Genomic DNA, 23,913 nt, shown 5'->3' on the forward strand with positions numbered 1-23,913 from the left:
GCTTGGTGATATCTTTCCAAAAAAAAAAAGACATAGCATGGGGATAGTTAGTCCATCAAACACCAATGCACCATAATAATCTATGCATAGCCATTTCCAACCAGTTGTCAATGACACTGTTATCATATATTTAACGATCCATGAATCTAGAAAAAAAATTGACGTAACCATTGGAACTAACAAATGACTTTTTATGTGTTACACTCATATCTTTAATAGCTTGGGCAAAATAAATTGGTTTGTTTTTTAATTCACTTAAAGCAGTGGATGCGTAAATTTATTTTGCCCCAAGAACTTTTTTAAACAACATAGCAATGTGATGCATTAATTTGGTACCACCAATCAGTGTAATAGTAAATTTACAAAAAAGAACATATTGAATTTTCATAAAGATTTTTGTATTTCACAAAGCGAAGCTAACAAAGGTTGCAATTGATGAAATTATTATTATTATTTGGAGATCATTAATGCAAGCCACCGGTGACATTCCAAAATTTGTGAGAAAGGAACAAGAAAAGAAATTTGAGAACATTTTTAGGTCCATCAGAAGCAACAAACATTGACAAACTTTACCAATTTTGTGCCTAGCAAATTTCAAAATACCATGGTAGTGCTCCATCTTTTTTACAGCAAATTCTAGTGCTCCATCCTAGCTATCATCAAGTGTATCTTTGTAAATTCTTTTATTGAAACACAACAACAACAACAACAACTACGCCTTCATCCCAAAACAATTGGGGTCGGCGATATGAACCAACAAAGAAAATCATTCTGGGTCTTCCACATGAATTCTTCTCCTCCATTCATTTCTATCCAATGCCATGTCCTCGGTGAGGTTCAAAGCATTCATATCTTTTCCTATCACCTCCATCCATGTCTTCCTAGGCCTACCCCGACCTCTTTTAACTAATATATTTTCCCATTTCTCCATCCTTCTAACTGGAGCATCATTAGGCCTTCGTCGAATATGTCCAAACCACCGTAAACGATTCTCTTTCATCTTATTTTCAATGGGTGCAACGCCTACCTTCTTACGTATCTCCTCGTTCCGAATCTTATCTTTTATTGTATTTCCACACATCCATCTCCGCATACGCATCTCAGCTACACTCATTTTTTTAATATGATGTCTCTTGGCAGCCCAACATTCCGTACTATATAGTAAAGCGGGCCTAATAGTCGTCCTATAAAACTTTCCCTTCAACCGCAATGGCATTCTACGATCGCACAACACTCCAGTTGCACTCTTCCATTTCATCCACCCAACCTTTATCCTATGATTTACATCTCCATCAATTTCTCCATACTTTTGAATGATAGATCCCAAATATTTGAAAGAATCATCCACCGGTATTTCGTGCTCACCAAGCTTCACTACACTCCCATCACTACTTCGTTGCTTACTAAATCGACATTCCATGTATTCTGTCTTACTCTTACTCAACTTAAAACCTCTTGCTTCCAATGTCTGTCTCCATAATTCTAACTTAGCATTAACCCTAGCTCTAGACTCATCAATCAAAACAATATCATCAGCAAACAACATACACCACAACACATTTTCTTGAATTGATCTCGTAAGCTCATCCATCACTATAGCAAATAGGAAAGGACTTAAAGCAGATCCTTGATGTAACCCAACCGTTATAGGAAAATTGGTTGTCACCCCTCCACAAGTGCGGACATTGGTTACTACTCCTTCATACATATCTTCAATTATACTAATGTACTTGAGAGAAACACCTTTCTTCATCATTGTCCACCAGAGAACGTCCCTAGGTACTCTATCGTAAGCCTTCTCCAAATCAATAAAAACCATATGCAAATCTTTGTTCCTCTCTCTATTTCTCTCAATAAGTTGTCTAAGAAGATGTATAGCTTCCATAGTTGATCTTTCAGGCATAAAACCAAATTGATTCTCCGATATCATGACAACCTTCCTCAACCTAGACTCAATCACCCTCTCCCAAAGTTTCATAGTATGACTCATGAGTTTTATACCATGATAGTTTGTGCAATCTTGTATATCACCCTTATTCTTATATAAAGGCACCAAAGTACTCTTCCTCCACTCATTAGGCATCTTATTTGTTCGCCAAATCAAGTTAAAAAGATTTGTCAACCATTCTAAACCTTTCTCTCCCAAGCATTTCCAAGCCTCGATAGGTATACCATCTGGGCCAACTGCCCTTCTTGATTTCATTTTCTTCAAAGCCTCTGCAATTTCTTTCTTTTGAATCTTGCGCATGAAGTCACGATTTATCTCATGAAAAGGAATGGAGAAGTCTCCAAGATCTTGAGCATGACTATCATTAAATAGCTTATCAAAATAATCTTTCCATCTCTCCTTAATCTCCTCATCTTTGACTAAAACCCTTTGCGTTTCATCTTTGATACATCTAACCATACCCAAATCCTTCGATTTCCTATCTCTCATCTTTGCAAGCCTATAAATATCCTTCTCGCCTTCTTTGGTATCCAACTTGTCATAAACCTCCTTATATACCTTATCCCTCGCGTTCCGAACTACTTTTTTAGCTTCCTTTTTTGCTATCATATACTTCTCCAAATTCTCATTATCACAACTTTTACTTAGATTTCTATAACACTCTCTTTTAACCTTAATAGCTAATTTGACATTCTCGTTCCACCATGATGTATCATTACCTAGCGGTGCACTGCCTTTAGACTCACTCAATACCTCCTTAGCCACCTTTCTCATGCCACCCGCTATCTTATTCCACATAGATTCTGAATCCTCCTCGAGACACCAATCAACTTCCTTAACTACCTGCTCGACAAACATTTTTTGTTTAGCTCCTTTCAGTGCCCACCACTTAATTCTATGATCTATCCTATGTCTATCCCTTTTGCGGCATTGTCTAATTCTAAGATCTAAAATTAAAACTCTATGTTGTGTAGCTACACTTTCTCCCGGTATAACCTTACAATCGATGCAACAACCCTTATCTCTCTTTCTACAACAACAACAACAACAACAACTACGCCTTCATCCCAAAACAATTGGGGTCAGCGATATGAACCAAAAAAGAAATTCATTTTGGGTCTTCCACATGAATCCTTTTCCTCCAATCATTTCTACCCAACGCCATGTCCTCGGTGAGGTTCAAAGCATTCATATCCTTTCCTATCATCTCCATCCAAGTCTTCCTAGGCCTACACCGACCTCTTTTAACTAATATATTTTCCCATTTCTCCAACCTTCTAACTGGAGCATCATTAGGCCTTCGCCGAATATGTCCAAACCACCGTAAACGATTCTCTCGCATCTTATTTTCAATGGGTGCAACACCTACCTTCTTACGTATCTCTTCGTTCCGAATCTTATCTTTTATTGTATTTCCACACATCCATCTAAGCATCCGCATCTCAGCTACACTCATTTTTTGAATATGATGTCTCTTGGCAGCCCAACATTCCGTACAATATAGTAAAGCGGGTCTAATAGTCGTCCTATAAAACTTTCCCTTCAACCGCAATGGCATTCTACGATCGCACAGCACTCCAGTAGTACTTTTCCATTTCATCCACCCAACCTTTATCCTATGATTTACATCTCCATCAATTTCTCCATACTTTTGAATGATGGATCCCAAATATTTGAAATAATCATTCACCGGTATATCTTGCTCACCAAGCTTCACTACACTCCCATCACTACTTCGTTGCTTACTAAACCGACATTCCATATATTCAGTCTTACTCTTACTCAACTTAAAACCTCTAGCTTCCAATGTCTGTCTCCATAATTCTAACTTAGCATTAACCCCAGCTCTAGACTCATCAATCAAAACAATATCATCAGCAAACAACATACACCACGGTACATTTTCTTGAATTGATCTCGTAAGCTCATCCATCACTATCGCAAATAGGAAAGGGCTTAAAGCAGATCCTTGATGTAACCCAACCGTTATCGGGAAATTGGTTGTCACCCCTCCACAAGTGCGGACATTGGTTACTACTCCTTCATACATATCTTTAATTATACTAATGTACTTGAGAGAAACACCTTTCTTCATCATTGTCCACCAGAGAACGTCCCTAGGTACTCTATCGTATGCCTTCTCTAAATCAATAAAAACCATATGCAAATCTTTGTTCCTCTCTCTATATCTTTCAATAAGTTGTCTAAGAAGATGTATAGCTTCCATAGTTGATCTTCCAGGCATAAAACCAAATTGATTCTCCGATATCATGACAACCTTCCTCAACCTAGACTCAATCACCCTCTCCCAAAGTTTCATAGTATGACTCATGAGTTTTATACCACGATAGTTTGTGCAATCTTGTATATCACCCTTATTCTTATATAAAGGCACCAAAGTACTCTTCCTCCACTCATTAGGCATCTTATTTGTCCGCCAAATCAAGTTAAAAAGATTTGTCAACCATTCTAAACCTTTATCTCCCAAGCATTTCCAAGCCTCGATAGGTATACCATCTGGGCCAACTGCCTTTCTTGATTTCATTTTCTTCAAAGCCTCTGCAATTTCTTTCTTTTGAATCTTGCGCATGAAGTCACGATTTATCTCATGAAAAGGAATGGAGAAGTCTCCAAGATCTTGAGCATGACTATCATTAAATAGCTTATCAAAATAATCTTTCCATCTCTCCTTAATCTCCTCATCTTTGACTAAAACCCTTTGCGTTTCATCTTTGATACATCTAACCATACCCAAATCCTTCGATTTCCTATCTCTCATCTTTGCAAGCCTATAAATATCCTTCTCGCCTTCTTTGGTATCCAACTTGTCATAAACCTCCTTATATACCTTAGCCCTCGCGTTTCGAACAACTTTTTTAGCTTCCTTCTTTGCTATCATATACTTCTCCAAATTCTCATTATCACGACTCTTACTTAGATTTCTATAACACTCTCTTTTAACCTTAATAGCTAATTTGACATCCTCGTTCCACCATGATGTATCCTTACCTAGTGGTGCACCGCCTTTAGACTCACCCAATACCTCCTTAGCTACTTTTCTCATACCACCCGCTATCTTATTCCACATTGATTCTGAATCCTCCTCGAGACACCAATCAACTTCCTTAACTACCAGCTCTACAAACATTCCTTGTTTAGCTCCTTTCAGTGCCCACCACTTAATTCTAGGATCTATCCTATGTCTATCCCTTTTGCGGCATTGTCTAATTCTAAGATCTAAAATTAAGACTCTATGTTGTGTAGCTACACTTTCTCCCGGTATAACCTTACAATCGATGCAACAACCCCTATCTCTCTTTCTAAGTAGGAAAAATCTATCTGACTCGTATTAACCCCACTTTTAAATGTTACTAGGTGAGACTCCCTCTTCCTAAACCAAGTGTTTGCTAAGATCATATCATAGGACAAACAAAAATCTAAAATCCTTTCTCCACTTTCATTTCTTTCTCCTATACCATAGCCTCCATGGATATTCTCAAATCCATCCCTACTAATGCCTACATGTCCATTAAGGTCACCGCCGATGAAAAGCTTTTCTCCATAAGATGTCTCTTGTACTACTCCATCTAAATCTTCCCAAAATTGATGCTTAATGGAATCATCTAAACCTACTTGAGGTGCATAAACACTAATAATATTAATAATATCCGTACCTAATACTAATTTAATAAGTAAAATTCTATCACCCTTCCTACGGACCTCAACTACATTATCTATAAACCGACGACTCATAACAATCCCTACTCCATTCCTATTCCTATTTATTCCTGTATACCAAATCTTATATCCCCAAGGTTCTATCACTTTAGCTTTCTCACCTACCCATTTGGTCTCTTGAAGACATAAAATATCAATCTTTTTCCTACACATAACATCTACTAACTCTACCAACTTACCAGTTAAAGACCCTATGTTCCAAGTGGCTAACCTAATTTTATGGTCTTGGACTAACTTCTTTACCCCCACCCGTCCAACAAAGTGAGGGAACCCTTGCCTATTTGACACCACACCCGGGCGCCGGTGTGACGCGTCGTTTCTGGGCGACGACCTAGCAACCCTTGCACATTTATCACTGCCTCCGGGCCTAAAGAGTACAGCGCGTCGCTCAGTAGGGAACGCCCCAACGAAATTCTCATATTGGTTCATTTTCATAGGATATGACAAAGTTTTTATGCTGGCTGTCACAGGCCTACCGCAACCCTCCTCCTTTATCCGGGCTTGGGACCGGCAGTGTATAACTACACAGGCGGAGTTCTTATCTCTCTTTCTAAGTAGGAAAAAATCTATCTAACTCGTATTAACCCCACTTTTAAATGTTACTATGTGAGACTCGCTCTTCCTAAACCAAGTGTTTGCTAAGATCATATCATAGGACAAACCAAAATCTAAAATCCTTTCTCCACTTTCGTTTCTTTCTCCTATACCATAGCCTCCATGGATACTCTCAAATCCATCCCTACTAATGCCTACATGCCCATTAAGGTCACTGCCGATGAAAAGCCTTTCTCCATAAGATATCCCTTGTACTACTTCATCTAAATCTTCCCAAAATTGACGCTTAATGGAATCATCTAAACCTACTTGAGGTGCATAAACACTAATAATATTAATAATATCCGTACCTACTACTAATTTAATAAGTAAAATCCTATCACCCTTCCTACAGACCTCAACTACATTATCTATAAACTCACGACTCATAACAATCTCTACTTCATTCCTATTCCTATTTATTCATGTATGCCAAATCTTATATCCCCAAGGTTCTATCACTTTTGCTTTCTCACCTACCCATTTGGTCTCTTGTAGACATAAAATATCAATCTTTCTCCTACACATAACATCTACTAACTCTACCAACTTACCAGTTAAAGATCCTATGTTCCAAGTGGCTAACCTAATTTTATGGTCTTGGACTAACTTCTTTACCCCCACCCGTCCAACAAAGTGAGGGAACCCTTGCCTATGTGACACCACACCCGGGCGCCGGTGTGATGCGTCGCTTCCGAGCGACGACCTAGCAACCCTTGCCCATTTATCACTGCCTCCAGGCCTATAGAGTACAGCGCGTCGCTCAGTAGGGAACGCCCCAACGAAATTCTCATATTGGTTCATATTCATAGGGTATTGAAACACAAGCCACACAAAAAAGGAAATTTGAATAGAAGAAAAGGCAGAATGACAATCAGTCGCATAAAGGAGTCAAAGTGACAAAATATGTATGTTATACACAAACCTACACCACCATTGATGCACTGCCAACGAGGCAAGATGATTTCTCCATGTGATTTATAAACAAAAATATAAATGCCATGATTGTTTCATGAGATGATATCAAAAGAATATCTATTAGAAGAAAACATTATCAACCATGCCCAAACCAAATGTAACAACTGTAGAGATTTTTATCTACCATTTCATTGCCTAACCTTTCTTTCTGTTGCAATCTATCCACAAATATTTATGTTAGGTAAATAGCTCACAAACTGATCAATTGCATTATTTATGCTAGAAACATAGATATTGATGACTATATCATGTTCATCATATAATGGAAAATAAAAACATTGTATTACCTGACGAAGCATATTTTTTCAATGCTTTCTGACCTTCTTTAGAAAGTCCTGCAATTCATGATCACATTCAATCTTCAGCTATCATAGAGTAGTCTTTGCAATGCTTCTAACAGATAGAACATAAACTAAGCTCACCTCCGTTTTCATATATTACTTCCTTAGGAGACACCTAGTAAACAAATCAACAAGTCATTATACGTGCATTTTTTCACGTTTCCAAGAAACATGAGAAAAGATGACTTACATGCATAAGCAATGCACCCAAGGCTGAACAAGAGGCATCATCACATATGGAGCCCACCCAAAATTTTAAAGCAGCAAAATCAACAAACGCAAATCCATATACATAGGAATTACTTTCATCACTCCCACAGTTTCCCTGACAATAGATTTAGTGGAATTGTTAAAGTTATAAGAAAAGACCAGGAGGTAGGAAAAAACTAAATGCCATGTTTTTAACGTGAAAAATGAAAATTTAAAAAGAAAATATAACTAGTACAAATAGAATGAAGTCTAGGCTACGAGTTCCAAGAAAATAACCACAAAAAAGGAAAAGAGAAACCAGTAAAATCATTCAATTTACAGAGAAATTAATTGCTAACAAATAAACATGATGGAAAAATAAGTTACAGGAGCATCTCCTGAAACAAAAATTGTCTTGGCACGGATGTATATTGTGATATTTCAAAAAGTCTGTTACATGTGTGACCATGATACATGCATATCCTAATGGATGTATATGTAACACCAGACAACTTTCAATATTCCTGATCAATTATAATATCTAAGTAATAGATATGTTGATGACTTATTCTATGATTTTTGAATGCACGATTACGTTCACATAGAAAATTCGAAGAGAACGGAAGTGATTTCGTCAAAATCGAAATTCGTACGAGCTCAAGGCATGCCCAATAACACCAAGGGCAAAACTATGGGGGGGGGGGGGGATATATATATATATATATATATATATATATATATATATATTGTAATGTCATGTATTTTCACACTTAGTTAAATTTGAGATTTTCGATGCGGGTGCGGCACCTGGTTGGCCGAATCACTGTGACATAGCATATATGTATGTATACTTATATGCATACATACATTTTCTTATATATATGCATATATGAGTATATATATTATATATATGCCTGTTTTTTCATTGTAATAGATTTGCCCACATAGGGACATTTTTGTCTTTTTACATGACTATCATAGGAACTGCCCATTAGGGGCAAATCTATCATTTGTACATTATTTTTTTTATCAGTTTATTGTAATGTAAGGGCATATTGGACTTAGTTGTTGGAATCTCCCCAACAGCTATAATTATAGCTGTTAGGTCCAATGTGCCCATTCAAAGGAGCTCAAACCCCCTCTTGTTATGCTTTTTCCAAGCATTCTCTCAAGTGAATAAAGATATACTTTGTATGTTTTGTGCTTGCCCATAGTGGCTATTGTTTGCACTTTTGTGCTTTTGTAATTGCTTCTACTTGGTTCTCGCATTGTCCCTTGGTGGACTAGTGCTCGTGCACACTTTATTGTATTCTTGTGTACCCTTATTGGGTTCTCTCTTGTATTTTTGCTTGTTTCATTACATGGTATCAGAGTCATAGACTCTTGGGATCGTGGAACTTCTCCAAGGATCGTGATTGCAGCAAAGAAAGGGGCTTCTTCAAACTCTTGTTCTTTTCTTTCCAGATGGGCAAAAAAAAACCCACGATGGTTGTCACATTCAAGCTAAACAACTCCAATTATCTAATGTGAGCCGCAGCTATGGAAAATCACCTCAAGGGAAAAAAATTGTGGAGACATGTAAGTGGTACTAAATGTGAACCACAACCCATACTTACCAAAAAGGATGAAGATCAAGTTAAAGCTTTTGATGATGATGAAAGAGAAAAGGCGCTTAAAGAATACTACATCAAGGTTGAAGATTGAAAAGCCGAGAATGCCCAAATTCTTTTTTGGTTTCTAAATAGTACAAAACTCAAGATTGTTGTGAACCACTGTCACCGATATCAGCGATATTTTGAAAATATAGCAAGAAATACCGATATTTTAAGGTAGCTGATATTAAAGGTAATATGTCGCAATATTTTCAAAATATTGCCAAAAGACAAAATATCATGATATTCTTGGAAAAAAAACTTTTTTTATTTATTTTAAGTTTGCATTTCCTTTTTTTTGTTTCTTTTATATTTTAAAACCTTTAAAACATGTTTCAAAAGAAAGAAATTGCAGAGGCTTTGAAGAAAATGAAATCAAGAAGGGCAGTTGGCCCAGATGGTATACCTATCGAGGCTTGGAAATGCTTGGGAGAGAAAGGTTTAGAATGGTTGACAAATCTTTTTAACAAGATTTGGCGGACAAATAAGATGCCTAATGAGTGGAGGAAGAGTACTTTGGTGCCTCTATATAAAAATAAGGGTGATATACAAGATTGCACAAACTATCGTGGTATAAAACTCATGAGTCATACTATGAAACTTTGGGAGAGGGTGATTGAGTCTAGGTTGAGGAAGGTTGTCATGATATCGGAGAATCAATTTGGTTTTATGCCTGGAAGATCAACTATGGAAGCTATACATCTTCTTAGACAACTTATTGAGAGAAATAGAGAGAAGAACAAAGATTTGCATATGGTTTTTATTGATTTAGAGAAGGCTTACGATAGAGTACCTAGGGACGTTCTCTGGTGGACAATGATGAAGAAAGGTGTTTCTCTCAAGTACATTAGTATAATTGAAGATATGTATGAAGGAGTAGTAACCAATGTCCGCACTTGTGGAGGGGTGACAACCAATTTTGCTATAACGGTTGGGTTACATCAAGGATCTGCTTTAAGTCCTTTCCTATTTGCTATAGTGATGGATGAGCTTACGAGATCAATTCAAGAAAATGTGTTGTGGTGTATGTTGTTTGCTGATGATATTGTTTTGATTGATGAGTCTAGAGCTAGGGTTAATGCTAAGTTAGAACTATGGAGACAGACATTGGAAGCAAGAGGTTTTAAGTTGAGTAAGAGTAAGACAGAATACATGGAATGTCGATTTAGTAAGCAACGAAGTAGTGATGGGAGTGTAGTGAAGCTTGGTGAGCACGAAATACCGGTGGATGATTCTTTCAAATATTTGGGATCTATCATTCAAAAGTATGGAGAAATTGATGGAGATGTAAATCATAGGATAAAGGTTGGGTGGATGAAATGGAAGAGTGCAACTGGAGTGTTGTGCGATCGTATAATGCCATTGCGGTTGAAGGGAAAGTTTTATAGGACGACTATTAGGCCCGCTTTACTATATAGTACGGAATGTTGGGCTGCCAAGAGACATCATATTCAAAAAATGAGTGTAGCTGAGATGCGTATGCGGAGATGGATGTGTGGAAATACAATAAAAGATAAGATTCGGAACGAGGAGATACGTAAGAAGGTAGGCGTTGCACCCATTGAAAATAAGATGAGAGAGAATCGTTTACGGTGGTTTGGACATATTCGACGAAGGCCTAATGATGCTCCAGTTAGAAGGATGGAGAAATGGGAAAATATATTAGTTAAAAGAGGTCGGGGTAGGCCTAGGAAGACATGGATGGAGGTGATAGGAAAAGATATAAATGCTTTGAACCTCACCGAGGACATGGCATTGGATAGAAATGAATGGAGGAGAAGAATTCATGTGGAAGACCCAGAATGATTTTCTTTGTTGGTTCATATCGCCGACCCCAATTGTTTTGGGATGAAGGCGTAGTTGTTGTTGTTGTTGTTTGTAAAACATGTTTCCTTATGTTTTTGGAAGAAAATAATGCATTTGATAACTTTTTTGTTGTTATTTATATTTTTTCCAATTTTTTAAACTCCCAAGATTTATCAACTTTTAAAAATCTCTTTGATAAATACCCTCGTCGAAAATTTACCTTTAACGATATTGGTGACTATGCCACAACATAGTAAAGTTTAAAAGGGCATGTGATACATGGATTTTTTTCAAGAATACGTTTGTGCAAAAAAGACTTGGCACGACAATACTTTCTTAAAGAGAAAATCTGAACCACTAAACAAGGTGATAAGTGAGAAATTATTATGGCACTCTCTCACCTCTTTGGGATGAGTTAGATTTGCTTGAGCCTAAGTGCGAAGGCTCGCCATCGAATTAGAGCAAAAGCAACTTGAGAACGAACACTGTGTGTTCCTATTTGGGTTGAGACACGAGTTTGAGCAAGTGATGTCCACAATCTTACATAGGACCATCACCACCTCTCTTAGTGATGCCTTTGTTGAGGTGTACCAAGCCGAAACTCGACTTAATATGACTAAGGAAAGTGAAGAGGTTTTTGTCATGACAAGACCCGACAACAACGTTAAAGCATATAAACCTTCACATTTGGGAGGAACAACAATAGAAGAGGAAGAAAGGTAATTTGCCACTTTTGTCAAGAACCGAGACACATCGAACCGGAATGTCCCAAGCTCGAAAAGAAAGTAACAAACGTAGAAGTCATCCAAAAAAGGTGAAGAAACAATCAAGAAATAAGATCTTACGGATACTATTAATCAACTATCAGAAGCATTACAACAATTCTTTAAGACTTTCTCCACACAAACTTTAGGTGCCGCCATCTCCACCTCCTCTCCTTTAGGTACGCTTTCTTGGATACATGACTTTGGTGCCTCATTTCACATGAATTCTTTAGAAATTGTATATGAATGCACAAAACACTTTTATAGTACAAGTGTTTCTATGGCCAATAGAACCAATTTAGAAATAAAAAGTATTGGAACTTTTGAAAACATTTCAAAAGATTTTCAAGTCCCTAAAGTTAGGGATTAGGAAAACTAAGAATCGGTCAGATTCTTAGTTTTCCCAAAAAAGGGTACCTTTTTTGCCGACTAGCACCTAACCTGCCCTCGCCTAGGCATGAGGGCAGTAACTTCTTCTTTTTTATGACCATAACATGGGGGGAGGGAGGGATATAAACCCTTCTTTCTGCCACCAGCAATTTTGAGTGTCAGGACTGGAGAGGGGCTGTAAAAGGGGAACCAGGTGGAAATTTACGAAGGAAAAAGAAACTGGTTCTTGGGTCGAGTTGGCATCCGATTGGACCTGACCCAACCCAAAATGCACCAATATTGCACCCACCACCCACATCCATGTCCTGATGTGTCAATGTGGTCACAGGGTTGTTTCGGTGTACCCATGTGACAGAGAGATTATCATATCCATAATTGCACCCACATCCACTACCAATACATATTAGAGACTTCAATACTAAAACTATTTATGCTTCAATAGCAACCACAAACAAAATATGAGGGCATAAATGTGAATATCCAACTTATCATGCAATTCACCACTACTTTGAAAAGGTCAGTTCAGTCTTCAGACAGTTCAAAAGTTTTAAGAAGAGGACAAAACTTTGAAAGGAATAAACAAACACCTATCAAAAGAGAGTTGTTAACAAGACCTGGATATGATGTCCTTAACATGTCGTCCATTTATTCTACAACATTCTCTAGCCATACTTGATATGGCTGCAAGTATTTTGGATGTTACAATCCATTTATCCTTACAACTGTAGGATATTATCATGTCAAGAAATAGTTCACAAAAATATGAGCCTAGGAAAGAAAAGCAAAACAAGAAGAATACTTAATTAGTTAGTCAAAGTTTTCAGTACCAAAGTTTACACATTTTTCACATCTTAAGTGGCATTCAACCCTACAAGAATCAACTATTCAATGTATACCATCAAGAAGCTTTGTGTTTAGTGTGCAGTATTTGTCAAACAAGTCAAACCTTTCCCTCTAAAGGATTGTTCTTAATTGATCCAAGAGTTTTTGCTTAAATGAACTATTAGAATGATATTTAGAAAGATCCATCAGTATATGAATTAAATCCCCATAAAGATCAAATCCAAAAGCCAAACATTTTTAAATAGTGTGATTGCATAGAGATCAATGTGAAAAGACCTTGATGAACAGCACAAAGCAAAAGAATAGCACATCCAAATTTTATATATATATATATATATATATATATATATATATATATATATATATATATATATATATATATATTACAGCAGCTCAAACCTCTTTCAAGGCAAGAAGATGAACGGCTGCTGAAGTATTTCCACAAGTACTAGTAGATGGGGAGAGGACATGGACTAGCTTCCTCTGGATCACCTGCAATGCAGTAACATGAACCTACTAAATCTGATTGCATATGCTAACAGACCAGCAGATAACTTCAAAAAATCATATTCTGTTTTCTAAATGTAACCATAAATTATTCCATGAACATTGCTTGTGAAAAAACACCATGAAAATGCAGCATATTGTACAGTGGTTGTCAAAGACAGAACTAACGCATGCCGATTTCACTTACCTGTGAGCGACAGCGTTGTATACACATTTAATAGTGACTTAAACCACTATAATCTGTTACAACTTACAAATTCAAGAGAAAAAAAAGAACCATCATAATAAATACATACAGAGAATTCCAGAGGTTTTACAGACGTGAAATATATGACAGTATTTTCATCCAAATGGCCTGTATGTAAACTTTCCAATAGAAAAATTAACTACTGAGTTTAGCTAGGCACTGATAGTTATCTGATGTTGCTAGCAGCACCGATGATTTCTCTCCATATTGTCCATTAATGAGCTTGATTCAATTAACTGATATAAATTCTTCAACAATATAAAACATTTATCCATGCTTCTAACTACTTGAGAAATCTAAATATTACAAGTACACTTCCCTTCTATATAACATGGGTACTTCCAAAAGGGTACCATATGTTACGACAATGAAGTCATACATGATACTTCAAGTACAAGGTTTTGATGATGAGCAAGTAGAATCAACTGCATTTCAGCTAAGGCTATGAAGAAATTGAAGAATTCAGTGAAGAATCCTTGAAGACTAGTGTGCAAATGTTTAATTCATTAAAAGTCTTAGATTCTTGTAAGAGCCTTACTTAGAGTGCATATTTAGGTTGCATTTCACCTTAAAAGTCTTTAGAAAAACTTTTCTAAAAAAAACTCTTTTGAAAATCTTTTTAGAAAACTCTTTTCTTAAATTTTCATGTTTATTAGTCGACCAATAGACTTATCAGTCGACTAATCCTTTCGCGCCATATTTTCTAAAGAGTCATTCTTGTCAAATTAGTCGACCGAAGGTTTTATCAGTCGACTGGACAGAATGTCTGTTTTCTGGAAAATTAGCAGCAGTCGACTAATGGTTTTATCAGTCGACTGAACAGAACATGTGTTTTCTGAAAAATTTAGCAGCAGTCGACTAATGCTTTTTATCAGTCGACCGAACAGAATGTTTGTTTTTCAGAAGTTTTTAGCAGCAGTCGACTAAAAGGTTTTTCAGTCTACTGATGATATTATCAATCGACTAACTTTTCTCAAGTCGACTAAGTTTCAAAAGTTCAGATTTTCAAACGGCTCGATTAACAGATCAGTCGACCGACGATAACTGTCAGTCTACTAATAACTAACTATTAGTCGACTAACTGATGTTTCAGTCGACTAATTTCGTCGTTTTCCTGAAACTTCAAAAAGGCGTGTCTTTTCAATTTTCAAACGATTTGATCGTTCGAAATGGACAGTTTTGACACCCTTTCATACTCTCAACGTATGGAATCTTTTAACTATAAATATGAGTGCATTTTACACTCAAAAACAACAATTCAATCGATTTGAATCTTGCTTTTCACTCTTATTCAGTCAAGTATTGATTTTCTCACTCACGTGATATTTTCACCTCAGTTTTTCACTCAAATCACTTTGAGAGATAGTGAATTCGTGAGTAGAGTGTTTCAACAACCTCAAAAGCCAATTGCATCTCATTTGCATTCAAAAGGAAGGCTCATAGGTTGTATTGTAAGTTGTTATTTATTTTCTGTAAAAAGAAGGACTCCTTGGTGTAAAGGAGTTGTTTGCTTTCAGTGGGATTGTTACTGAAAGTGGGACCGGTTATGGTCTGTGTGATCTTGTAGTTTACAAGGTTGATAGTGGAAAATCTCAAGCGGGTTTTGCTTGGGGACTGGATGTAGGTCGGGTTTGACCGAACCAGGATAAAATCTTGTGTTCTTTGTGTGTTTGCTTTGTGATTTGCAAAATCCTTCAATATTCCGCAGAAAGTTTTTAAAAGCACTATTCACCCCCCCCCCCCCTCTAGTGCTTGTTGCCTCGATCCTAGTGCACTTTCACCATACCTGTGTTGACCCCTGTCAACACGGGTACTAGTACTGGTACTTCAGTAGGTATAGGTCAGACTTTCTTGGATTTGACCTGATCTAGACCTGAATCCCTTACCTATTTTTATCTATATTAAGGTGTATAAGGGGTGGTTTTTTATTCTTGCATCGTGTTTGGATACAAAGTTCCTAGAAGTTTCTTAAATAGGTGAGAAGTGCTCTTCCCAAAAACTCACTTTGGAAGCATGATACTCCTTGCTTCTAAAACTTGATTAGAATCTAGATTCTCTCATGCTTCTCTTGTGTTTCCCACACATTTCGTCCATGCTTCGTATATGTCTTCTCATCTTTTCATATTTTCTATGTGCTTTTTCTCACACTTCTTTACTCACTTCCCATGTGCTTTCTCTAAATTGGTAACCATCATTTTTAGATTTTGACAATATACTCACTTCCCATGTAATTTCAAAATCAATTATATGAACTTCCAAGAAAATTTACAAACAAGGCATAGTGTACAAATAGACTGAATAACATAAACAATTAAACATGCATCCAAAAAGCAACGTATATATGATTGGCTTCGCAATGTCCCAAGAAATGCTCACAGCAGAAGAACCGCCTCTACTCTTGGCTTGCTCAGCTGTCTCAATTTGCTCCATTCGTCCAACTTTGTACCTTCCAAATACACAAAACTAATAAGAATAACATTCCCAATTGCAGAAAGAACTGAATGGACACTAACTAGAAAAATTAAAAGGAAACCATAGCTCAATGACAAACATCTGACAACACCCCCCACTCCCTCCCACCCAGCCCCCACACATAAAATAAGTAATCAAGCAATTGCATAAAGAAACATAAGAGACATCCTCAAAGGTTCCTCTATAGAACAATTCTTTTAGAAGATACTTGGTTTTTACTTGGGTAACCATACTCCACAACCATGTTCCTAAAAGAAATAAACCATTAAGGTAAAGCCTTACGCATGCTGCATGCCACAATATCGACATTAGATACAAATAACTAAATACTCAATTCAAGACATTACACCCAAATAACTAAATAATTCAAGCCTTCAGAATTCTATAAGGCCTTATTTGTTTCATTCACATGTAAAGGAAAGGCTTTACATGGGAATGGGCTCGGATTTCTAAAAATTCCTGCTAGCTAAGCCCATGTGAAAGCTTTCATAAGAGGGGAGGTATGAATGAGTTTACACATAAAAAGTGGTATGTGGTCGGAAAAACTGGGGCCCACTTGTGCCAGCATGGCACTTTCTCACCGTGATGATTTTATGCTTATTTCATTCATGGTGGAAAAGGATTACACCAGGGTTGCCAGATCAGCACTTTCCCATGTAAGTTGCATGAAACAAACGAGGCCTAAATGAATGGTATAGTACTTCCAAGGAAATTCCCAAATATCAAACCAGCCCTTTATACAATTTCTTTGGCCCAAAATGTTGATACTGTGGTGTGGAGGTATCCACTCTGCAGCCTCACAGCTAATAGAAACCAAGTATGTAATCAAATCAGATTGCTTTCAGGTTTAGAGAGAGCCTTACCCTCGAGCAATCAGCTTTTGAACAGCTTCATCAATTCCACTCTCAGAAACGCCAACCTGGTCAATTAAAATGTATTATAAACTTATAAAGCAACATCCTATAGTTACATCAATCAAAGTAGACAAGGCCGTGCAAGAAATACTACCAAAACAACAGAAAAATCAGAATGAAAGGAAATACTTAGCATGGCCAAATGTTAGTCGTTTCATAATAGGATGTGCATCACATGTTTTTATCTTTTTTGGCTAAATTTATGAGGCTGCTATGTTGAGTATCTGTACAGCTTGGAACATCTATCCAATATATGAGCTAGTCAACTATGTTCAATTAATAGGTAAAACTTAGAAACCTTGCTCATAAACCCAACATTCCAGTGCAAACCACATTCAAATTACCTTTCCCAAGGTTGTAACATGTGTCTTGTAACTAGTATCAAAGCTGTCAAATGTATTACTGTGTCAGTAGTATACCAAAACATAAATTATTATAACGCAAGTATTTAATATTTAAAACTTAATAACAAATAACAGAAGAAACAATTTTTAAGTGTACAAAATAATTTTTTGTGGTATGAATGAAGCTAAATTAAATGCTCAAAATTGAATTCTATCCTAGATTCTATAAAATTTGATTATCTATATGACATCATGGCCAACTATTTGATATTGCAATAATGAAGTAAATAGATTATGGCATAAAATCAATAACAATAAGCAATTATCAACCATGTAATTTGGAATATCAAATGCTCAATAATCAAGATATGATGAGTACTTGTCACCTTTTGTTTTTATTGCAATAATCTTTCTTTTTTTAAAAGATTCAAGATATGTTTTTATTCATATCTGCAACAATAAAAAACACTGGCAAGATCACAAATCATAGGCCACCATACGACCAATATAAAAAGTCTACAATCCAAATAAAATAAATTTTACAGTCTAAACCCAGTATAAAGTTCCCTCTAACTCTCTCAACTTGGGTTAAATTAACAAGTGAATATTCAAACAGTCATCTTCTTTTTCATTTGTCTCTTCCCAAAGATCACCAACAACTTACAGATGTTTTCAATCAACAAGTGCTTGTTCCTTTCACATTTTCATCATTCAGCATTCAAGCTCCTCCTAAAAAACATCTTTAATAAAACAATAACATATTTAATACTTTAGTATATTGCTCTTAGCACCAAAATTCTACTTATAGAAATACTAAGTAAAAATGATAATATCTCTAATAACTCCAAACTGCAATGGGAAAAGATAAGATCGTTGGGCCATTTATGCTCCAATTCACTTGTGGATTTGATCAAACACATTATAGTTTCCTTAACATCCACTGTAACCACAAGTGTGGCTCAAGATGTGAAACAAACTTCTCCAGGTTTACGGCATCATTACAAAACGTACTCTCTTGTAATCTAAATAGCAACAATAGAAGCAATGTTAAATAGTTCAATCATAGATATTAAGCTTCAAAGGAAAAAGATATATAACATGATAGCCTAAAAAGAGATTGAAAATGCCAAAACAAAGTTATTGTTACTAGACGATAGGAACAAGATTTCTTACTACTGTTATCTCCTCATATCATAAAGATTACTCACAATTCAATACTAAAGTTTAATGTTATTAGCTATTTCTAATTATTTATCTCTGCCAAACATGAATTCTGGAAGATATTTCAAATAATGGTTATAATAATAACTAACATCAAGAGGATGGTGAAGATACTGGTGTTAAAATATATGTAATCATGTATATATATATCACATCATACCCGATAAAGGGTACAACAACAACAACAACAACAACTACGCCTTCATCCCAAAACAATTGGGGTCGGCGATATGAACCAACAAAGAAAATCATTCTGGGTCTTCCACATGAATCCTTCTCCTCCAATCATTTCTATCCAATGCCATGTCCTCGGTGAGGTTCAAAGCATGCATATCCTTTCCTATCATCTCCATCCAAGTCTTCCTAGGCCTACCCGACCTCTTTTAACTAATATATTTTCCCATTTCTCCATCCTTCTAACTGGAGCATCATTAGGCCTTCGCCGAATATGTCCAAACCACCGTAAACGATTCTCTCTCATCTTATTTTCAATGGGTGTAACGCCTACCTTCTTATGTATCTCCTCGTTCTGAATCTTATCTTTTATGGTATTTCCACACATCCATCTAAGCATACGCATCTCAGCTACACTCATTTTTTGAATATGATGTCTCTTGGCAGCCCAACATTCCGTACCATAAAGGGTATTTCTATAATTCTGCCCAATAGAGGCATTTTAGTCTTTCTTTTCTTTTCTTTTACTTTTCTTTTTTCTTTTCTTATTTTTCTTTTTCTTTTTCTTTTTCTTGATTGTAAATGCATTAAATGCATTGCATTGGGGGTCCCAATTAAGAGTCGTTGGGTCGTTGGGGGCCCAACGAGTCCTTGTTGGGCCTCCCAATGCCCTCTCTCCCTAGCTCTCCCTTCATGTATAAATATGGGGTAAACCCCCTTACAATGTATTCTTTTTAGTGTGAAGGGTTTTTTCCCTCACTCTCTTAATAAAGATGTATTCTTTTAGCCTTTTGGCTTAACCCCTTTGTGGGTTTATGGGTTTGCACTTTATGTGCATTTGGTAACCCTTTAAATGGGTTTGTGTATTCGCACTTTATGTGTGTGATTATTGGTTCATTTTTTAACCTATTGCATTCAAGGTCATCTTTTAACATGGTATTAGAGTGAGGTCGTGATCGGGTTGTCTTTTGGTGCATCGGAAAGCGTGTCGCTCAAGAAACTTCAAAGAATGATGAAGTATTCATTGTTTTTTTATATTTTCTTGAAGATTATTTGGTATGTATTCTTTTTCTTAAAGTATCATGCATTATAAAACTATTTTCTTGCATGTGTTTTCTTTATCATTATGCTCTCTTTAAAAATCAAAATGTATTTTGCACATTTAGTGCTTGTGGTACTTGAACATTGAACTCTTACTTTTCACATATCATATTTCACTTGTTCGCATGTTTTAAAAATAGCTTTAAATAATATTTTTTAACATTTGGTAAACTTGTTAGATATATGATTGCTCAAAAATGGGTCGTATATCATGTTTATCTTTTAAATTTGATACCAATCCTATTTAAACTCGTGTATGTTTTATTATTATGTTGACTTCAAGTATTAAAAGCTTTTTGTGATAAAATTCTTTGACTCTTTAAATTTAATCTTACAAAATAACTTTGATATTTTAAAAGTTATCTCTTGCGAATACACATAACTTTGTTTGAAAACATGAATTCCATATGTATAGGAAGCTCTTAAAGAAAGTTGGGTTGAGATTGAAAATTTTAGTATACGAAGGATTGTGATCATTCACATACTTCTCTACAAACTCATCAATTACCCATAACATATAATAGTAATTTATGGTCCTCCAAGTAGTGATGTTCTTTTTTCAAATATAATTGTCTTCAATTTTGATGATTTTTGTATAGTTGTTTCATGATTGACTTATAAGTTAACTTCTAAAATTATATATATATTCTTGATAAATAAGTATTATTGGTATTTGATTAATGCACTTGACTCTCATTTGAAACTTAATTCTTTTTTTGAGGACCTCTCAGAGTCTTGTTTATGTGTCTTAGTGCACTTTTTAATTGATGTATGAATTTGGTAATTCTTGAATATGAATATCTCACATTTGGATTAAGTCTTTGTCTTTCTTTTTTGTATGAACCCTAAGTGGTTCTTGTTAGTGATAACTATTTATGAGAATTCCGTGATCCTTGTGAAAAGAAGGATTGTAAAGGTCCTTCAATGTTTTTGGTTTATTTAAGAATCTTGGTGGTCTCTTTTGGAAAGTTTTTGTGGTAAGAACGTTGTATGAACCATTGTGTTCATTAAGAAAGATCTTTTAAAGAATTTCCCACATAATATAGAACCTTAGAATGCATTATTTGCCTAAAATTTCATATTGTGTTTATTGCATAATAAGATCTTTTGGTATAAAAGATTTCATTTTTTAAGAATGGACTATGTTTAGCTTAATCCTTTAGTTTGGATTTTCTTCTAACGATGCAAGTTTATAAACTTGTTCGTTCGTGTGTTAATTTTTCACAAGAGATTTCCAAACCTCTTGCTTGTATCACTTCTATTAAAGGGTGCCTACGTTGGCCGTAATATGTTCTCATTTTCTTGCATTTGAATTGCACTTGTTGAGCATATAGTTGCTTAATTAAAGCTTGGTTTTATTCTTGGATTATCCCAAAATGGACCCTTCACATAGCATTACGTATTCGAAAGAATGTTGTTTTTAATAGAGTACTCTTTGCCTTTTTATGACACTCTTATTGTCTGTCGCAGGTTGTTATTTAATGCATTACTTTTTGGCCTTGTTATTATTGAATCAGAGATGTTTGTTGAGGTGAGTTATGTGAACCTTGTATTATGTCATTTTAGATTATCAACTTGTAGTTTGACTCTAAATGACATGTTATGTGATCTCTGATAATGAGTGTGTCACTCGTTTGTTTTTGCCATTGATTTTATTACGGATGCTCTTAATTATGTATGCCTGTGATGGATGTCTAAGGTTTGAAACCACAGTGTTTCAAGGTTTATTGAAAAATTGATATCCTTCCTGTTAAATGTTTTTCATTACAAGCCTTCTTGCCTCAAGTGTCTTCTCCTCTTATACCCATTATCTAAGTGTCATCATATGTAGACAAGAAATATTGTTCACACCTTCGTATGTATTGTTAGCCCTTTGTTGGCTTTGTTCTCTTGATCTAGTAGTTGAACACACTTGTTTTGAGCGTCATTATATGTAGACAAGGCTTGGTGTTTCACACCATTGTGTGTGATGTTAGCCTATGGTTGGCTTTTGTGTCCTTGTTTTAGTCGATGATACACTCATTTCAAGTATCATTTTATGTAGACAAGAGATGTGTAGTCACACCTTTGTGTGTGTTTTAGCCCATGGTTGGTTTTGTACTCTTGTTCTAGTAGCTGAACATACTTGATTTAGAGTGTCATTATATGTAGACAAGAGGTGTTTATTCACATTTTTATATGTGATTTTAGCCCATGGTTGACTTTTGTACTCTTGTTCTAGTCGTTGATACACTCATTTCAAGTATTATTATATGCAGACAAGAGGTGTTTATACACACCTTTGTGTGTGTCTTTGGCCTTTAGTGGCATTATGTTTATATTCTTGTTCTAATAGCTTATAAACTTGATTTATGGGTTTTTGTGGACTAATGAGGTAATTGCTTGTAGTGGATGAACTATTGTTGAAATTTGCAAAATTTCATTCTTAATTTATTTTTTATCTGCATATATCATATGAGATTTCCTTCTAAATGAGTTTTTCCTTATTACTTGCAAAGAAAAATATTTATCGATAAAAAGATCATATCATTGATATGCATATTTGAAAATCACTCAAATATTTGAATTCCTTATAGGGTGAGTATTCTCACTTTTATTTGTCAAATATTTGAGTGAGAAATTCCTCATTGAGTAAGGTTCTCTACTCAAATAACATTCATTCTTGACTCTTGGGTGGATGTCTTTATTATACTTAATTAAATCATGTTCTTGCAAGTTCGCACTTGATATTTGTTGGCATAGACTTTCTTCTCTCTAAGATGTGTGAGAAATCATTAACTCATCTTTTGTTGATAAAATGTCTTCCTATTATTGATTTGTGTGTGTTAAACATGCTTTCTTTGGTGTGCTCTTATACACATTCCCTTGGGAGCAATTAGTTCTTGTGTGAACATTGTCTTCTTAAAGATATTTCTAATACATGAAACTTTTCTAAAAGAGTCTTACTTGATTTTAATACAAATCTCATATTTTGTGTGTCTTCGTGCACTTGTAAGTGTTTTCGTGTTCTTTTGTGCACACACTTCTTACTTCCAAGTATTGATAAATTCCTTTGTGAGTATTTATTGGGCCTTTGTGCGCATATCTTTCTTCAAGAACATAGTGAGTTTTATCAATATTGTATTTAAGTTCATATGTTCTTCTCGATCAATGTTATGGTCTCTTGATTCATTTTATTTGATATGCTTTATTTGTTCGAGATAAAAAGATACTTTTTACTTGGAGTTTTTTGGCTTGTTTCATAGGATCTTCAAGATGAGATGAAAGAAGTACCTATGATACATCATGGTAGGAGCTTGGGGATGATCATTAAAGACAGTTAAAGGCTGACATTTGCAAAGTTCTTTCATGTGCTATAAAGATTATGGCTTCCACTGAAGACTTTTGAAGACTTGGAATCCTCCTTTTGTATCTTCAAAGTTTTCGTTATCCCCACGTAAAGTTTTAGGTTAGGGGGGGTGTTAAAATATATGTAACCATGTATATATATATATAAACATATATATATATATATATATCATGTCATACCCGACAAAGGGTATTTCTATAATTCTGCCCAATAGGGGCATTTTAGTCTTTCTTACTTTTCTTTTATTTCCCTTTTCTTTTTTCTTTTCTTTTTTTATTTTTCTTTTTCTTGATTGTAAATGCATTAAATGCATTGCATTGGGGGGCCCAACGAGTCCTTGT

At 35.6% G+C, this 23,913-nt stretch overlaps 1 protein-coding gene across 1 annotated transcript in view; it reads right to left on the bottom strand.

Moving 5' to 3' along the window:
* The window catches only part of MSH7 (MUTS homolog 7), a 57,417-nt gene that overhangs the window by 28,779 nt on the left and 4,725 nt on the right, over positions 1-23,913 (bottom strand). Inside the window, exons 4-9 of the mRNA XM_090009194.1 lie at positions 17,333-17,388; positions 16,377-16,443; positions 13,643-13,735; positions 7,790-7,924; positions 7,681-7,714; positions 7,546-7,593 (exon numbers count right to left, since the gene is read on the bottom strand). Coding sequence (XP_089865320.1) covers positions 7,546-7,593; positions 7,681-7,714; positions 7,790-7,924; positions 13,643-13,735; positions 16,377-16,443; positions 17,333-17,388 — 433 coding nt within the window. The remainder of the gene's footprint in view (positions 1-7,545; positions 7,594-7,680; positions 7,715-7,789; positions 7,925-13,642; positions 13,736-16,376; positions 16,444-17,332; positions 17,389-23,913) is intronic.

The sequence above is a fragment of the Nuphar pumila genome, chromosome 6, assembly GCF_984573655.1.
Source record: "Nuphar pumila chromosome 6, dmNupPumi1.hap1.1, whole genome shotgun sequence".
NCBI lineage: Eukaryota > Viridiplantae > Streptophyta > Magnoliopsida > Nymphaeales > Nymphaeaceae > Nuphar > Nuphar pumila.